Source organism: Echinops telfairi, unplaced genomic scaffold (assembly GCF_000313985.2).
Source record: "Echinops telfairi isolate 266 unplaced genomic scaffold, ASM31398v2 ScPeMD7_7138;HRSCAF=8121, whole genome shotgun sequence".
Taxonomy (NCBI): Eukaryota; Metazoa; Chordata; class Mammalia; order Afrosoricida; family Tenrecidae; genus Echinops; species Echinops telfairi.
In genome coordinates this window covers 243,818-248,822 of record NW_022111038.1, presented here as the reverse complement: position 1 = coordinate 248,822, position 5,005 = coordinate 243,818, and the positions used below count along the sequence as shown (strand labels likewise).

Here is a 5,005-nt window from a genome sequence, read left to right as displayed (position 1 = left end):
AGGTGGCCGCGGCGACGGGCATGGCTTCGGCGGGCAGCGGCATGGAGGAGGTGCGCGTGTCGGTGCTCACCCCGCTGAAGCTGGTCGGGCTGGTGTGCATCTTCCTGGCTCTGTGTCTGGACCTGGGCGCTGTGCTGAGCCCGGCCTGGGTCACGGCTGACCACCAGTACTACCTGTCCCTGTGGGAGTCCTGCCGGAAGCCTGCCAGCCTGGACATCTGGCACTGCGAGTCCACGCTCAGCAGCGGTGAGGGCCCAGCGTCGCCACCCCTGTCCCCTCCCCGCTGCCCTGACCGCCACCTCCCACTCCCTGCTGCTTAGGTCCCCCCACCCCACCCCCACTGTGTCCTTCCCACCCCATTCAGGCCCTTCCAGCCGCCTCCCTGACTTGCCCTCCTCTCCCCTATCCCAAATCAGGTCGCCAACCCTAAAGGGATGTTCCCCGCCCTCACCCTCCTCCCAGGGCCATTCCTCCAGCTCTGGAGTAACACCTATGCTATTCTGGGTAATTGTTATCATTTAGGGCGAGAACCATGTGGTTTGGTTAAAAATGTAACGCCTTCCATACCCTCATTAAAAAAGCAATAAGCTAAAAACGCCCCAACTCCGCCTAGAAGATGTGGGTTCTTGGCTCAGGCTCCCCCACTCTTTTCTGCCCTCTCAGGGAGGTGTTTTCCTGAGTTTACCTCTCTGTACCCACGTTTCTGCCTGTTTCTCTCCACCTGATCTGGGTTCCCCCGGTTCGTTTTGGCTTGGACTTTAATTTCCTTATGTTTTTGAGGAATATGGAGAGGTGGGAAACGGACTAGCGACATTGCCTTTTTTGGTGACATGGTAGTTGGTTGTGAGTTACCCTTCCTCTTCCCACCCTCCATAGATGCCCTCTCCTGCCTGATCTTTTCTTCTCCGAGAGCTAGAGATACTCAGAAAGTTGTTCTCTATTCAGTTAGCACTGGGAGCTGCAAATTGAGCCCTCTGAGGTGCCTGTTCCTGGGGAGCTGGAGATTTATTCCTTTCTCCCCTCTGGGACTCCCACATTTGCCTTCCCAGCACCCCTCTTACACCTTTAGAGGAAACCTGCCAACTTATTTCATGCTGCAAGCCCTTTCCTTTCTCATCTTGATTCTTTAGCTGCGGGTGTTGGCACAGAGAAAGGGAGAGTAACTGGAGAGAACGTGCCCCACGACAGACACATGCACACACACACACACACACACACACACACATCACACAGAACCGTGCGCACGCACGTGTGTGTACACGCACACCCCAAGAAACTCATTAAATTCCTTCGTGACAGTTTCACGTCTTTTCTAGCACTATTTATAAAGCTTTACTGGAACCTTTTCAAGTTTCAGCAAAGTTGAAATCACACAAAAAAGCCACAGAGAATCCGATCTGCTTTAGCCTTGGGTTTCTGGTTTTAAGAGAGATTAGTTTACTTGGTTAAGTTTCTTCTGTAAATTTCATTTTCTGTGTACAAAAGGCTTTTTTTCCACCCTCACCTCAAAATTCCCCTTGAAGCGTTTTTTGTCTTTTGGTTTAATTCACTGTGGAGGGGACTGGTTGGCAGCAGGAGGTCAACATTTAGGTCTCCCAGTTCTTTCAGGGTTGGTTGTTTACAACTGAAGATAAAATAAATCTGGAAAATGCCTTTCTTCAGTTACCAGGGGCGCCAAATAAACTTTGGAAAAAATATCTTTTCTTCTCCCTCTCCAATAGAAATGGAAATTTATGTAGGAATGCCAGCTTCTGCAGGTCTCCTTAGCAACATGAATCTTTTGCCCCTTTCTCACTGTCTCTTGAAATAATAGCCCCCTGATTGCATAAAGACTTTTCAGATAGGTTAGAGAAATAGGCTTCAACTCCTGCTTTCTTTTCAGGCCCTTATCCTTTTCTCTTGGCCAGGAATGTGGGGAATGAAGGGAAGCCAGCTCCAGTTTGAAGAGCTGCATGCAATGTTTGCTAATCTTTCCTTAATTGCCTTCATAGCCATTAATCTCAGCTAGTGCCCCCCCCCCCTTTCTAGACAAGGAAATTGGGAGTGAGAAAGAAGTTAAATGCAGATGTAGTGGTGTTTCTGCAAGGTAAAATTCAAAGGTGGGCACAATCTCTACTTTACCCTTAACCCCTCTCTTCTACCCTTGTTATTGAAACTCAGCCACTACTCCCCACACCCAGCATTTCTATCTGGGCTCCTGGAAATCTACTTGAGTTTTTATTTTCCTGAAAAATTACTTTTCAGCTCTAGGTAAGTAAAGAGTCCACAAGCAAAATAGAAAAGAAGTTACGGGCTTTCCCGATGGGGTTGGCAGTGGGCAGGCGATTGGGAACTAGCATGGAAACACAATGTGGAGATTGACTGTGTCCCCCGCCCCGCTATGTTCTTACAAAAAATGCTTTCTTATAATGGTACATGGAGGAGAAGTTTCTCTCCATCAGATTTCAGGAAAATGAAAGGGGTAGGGGGTGCTGAATCGAAACCAGCTATGCTTTTCTTGCCCATTCCAAAGGGTAGGCAGCTTTTCCTGTCTGTTTGCTGTGTGGAGCTGCAGGAAGCAGGGAGGGAAACGTCTTAGCTGATGATTTTAAGAGCCACTTAATTGTTTGTAAATATGAATTGCCTCCGGAGACACCACCAAGGACAGTTTTACTGGAGGCTCTTCATTCAGGATCTTCAAGGCATAATTAAAACCCTTTGTTTTAATCAGAATGAAAGCTGCCATGAAAAGGCCAGCTTGTATTTACAGAAGGAAAATTTCGGGACTGTTGCCTGCTGACAACAGAATGCCCTCCTTAGGCCCAGCTTCTATGGAAACTTTCCCCTCACCCATTTCCTTGTAAAGCAGCATTGCAAGATGTGGCCAAATATGCACCGTTTGCCGTTTGTGTCCTGTTTGCTGGTTTTAGGTGGTAGCAGAACCATGTTTCTGGGTGCGTCGTGGTGCACTGAAGGTTGCGTCAGCACTTTTAGTATGAACCAGTAATCCAGGCTAGCATCCGTCAGCTGGCATGCTTTTCGGTGGTGTCCCGATTCATTGTATTGGGGACCTTCCAGGCATTCCTTTTTATGTGGCACAGTTCCCCCCCAAAAAGACAAAGATTATCAAATTCGTGGTGATACAGAGAAAGGGGAGAGGAAAACTATATAGAAGTATCCTTGTGAGGAAGTTCAGAATAGGTGCACACTTGCGTAGCTGACCATCATGCCCCCACCCCCCCACATTTTTTCCCCTAAGGATTTCTATCCCCACTACTGGTTCTTGGTAACCTCTAAATAAATCTTTAAAAAAAAGAAAAAAAAAGATGAGGATTTTAGACGTCTGCTTAGTCACATTTAGTGTTGATAACTCCTTTCCCCCTAGAGTGTTGTGGTTAGAATTTAGAATTTCACAGTCCAAACACAAGAGAATTCTGAGGGCAAATAGGATATGGTCCAAGTTTATACAGAATGCCAAGGCCCTAAACTCTACGTCAAAATGGACTTTACTGTATATGCTCTAGGGTGATTTGGCACTTCTTGTTTAAATTGTGTGACTGTAGATATTTTCTCGAAGGCAAGTTGATGTACGCTAGCAATATGATTTCTTGATTAAGCAAAAAGCAAGGACAAGGAGATGGCCAAGTAAACACGCTTTCCTGAGGGTCATTTTAGGGCGCATTTATCTATGGTTCCGTCAACAAAATACTGATCCAAGAGTTGATTTCCCACCTCACCTCCCCCCTTTCAAAAAGGAATATTGTTACCATTCACCTCTGTCCTAAAAATAGCTGCATTTGTAACATGAGTCACTGGCAGTTTTGAAATGGCAGTGCACTCTCTGCTAATAACAGGTGAATGTTATCATTTTCCGTTGACAAGCAGTTCTTTATATGTAGCTCTATTTATCTTTGCAATTTTAGTATAAAACCCCATTTTAAAAGACACAAGAAGCAGATCTATCTTACGTGATAGTTTAAGATCAATCGAACTGCCTGAATAGCTGTATGTCTTAGAAAATCTGAGATGCAATGATTCTTAGTTCAGGAATGTATTGTCGGTGTACATTTCTCTCTCAATATTATTAACCTGAGAAGCAGAAGTACATTGGGAAACTCATGATGGCACTCCCCTTCATAGAAGGTTCTGCTTGTTGCTTGAAATGGATTGGTACTGATGCATGTTTACAAATGGCTCAGCCAGCCTGGAAGTCACTGAAATTGTACCCTCCTCTGGCTTCCTGGAAAACAACAAAAGTAGAACAAATGCAGTTTTGTTGACCCTACACAGCACAGACAAATGGGTGGAACATTAACAGAGACGATCCGTTAACCCCCAAACTTTCTCCATTAATAAACCTGAGCAAAAACTAAGTGTACTAGCACAATTTTCACGGTGATCTTCTTCTCAAATCTCTTGGATTGTCCAGCTCCTGCAGATTGATGTTTTACAAGTGATATTATGATTTATGGGACCATATAAATCCTCTCTGGCTCAAATTTATCGTAGGAGTGTGATCTCCAGGGAGCCATTGAGATCAGTCCTGGTTTTGATGCGGGTGTGAAAAGTCTAACTTTTATGAAACATTTCAAAAGAAAACAAAAATAAAAGCAACCAAAGCTTAGCTCAGTCCATTTTTTACCTACTGTCAAGAAAACATTTCAAGAATTGCCTTCAAGTTTTTGTTTATTGGTAAGTCTACTTAGACCAGAGATGCGTCCGGTATGCCAAGATATACTTGTGAATAGGGCTGTTGATCATGGACATGATCTGTTTTTTGCATATATATATCATCTATGGATGTACTCTGGGAACCATATTAAATTATCATGTAATCCTACTAAGGAGCAGAATAATGCTATGAATAAAGTGTGAACTTTTCATTCTTTTTTTTAATTTCCTAAGGGAAAAAATATTTTATTGACTTAGATTTCAGTGGTCAAAACCGATCCTACTCTACAATCCATATTCAAGTTAATCCAATTTTCCTACCAACTCCTGTTTTTTTTTTAAATCATTTTATTGG

The 5,005-nt window shown here is 44.3% G+C and overlaps 1 protein-coding gene across 1 annotated transcript in view; it reads left to right on the top strand.

The window, feature by feature from the left end:
- Positions 1 to 10: 10 nt before the first annotated feature.
- TMEM47 (transmembrane protein 47) overlaps positions 11 to 5,005 on the top strand; it is a 37,275-nt gene continuing 32,280 nt past the window's right edge. The window contains exon 1 of the mRNA XM_004717733.2: positions 11 to 246. Within this exon, the coding sequence (XP_004717790.1) occupies positions 21 to 246 (226 nt within the window). The 5' untranslated portion in view covers positions 11 to 20. The remainder of the gene's footprint in view (positions 247 to 5,005) is intronic.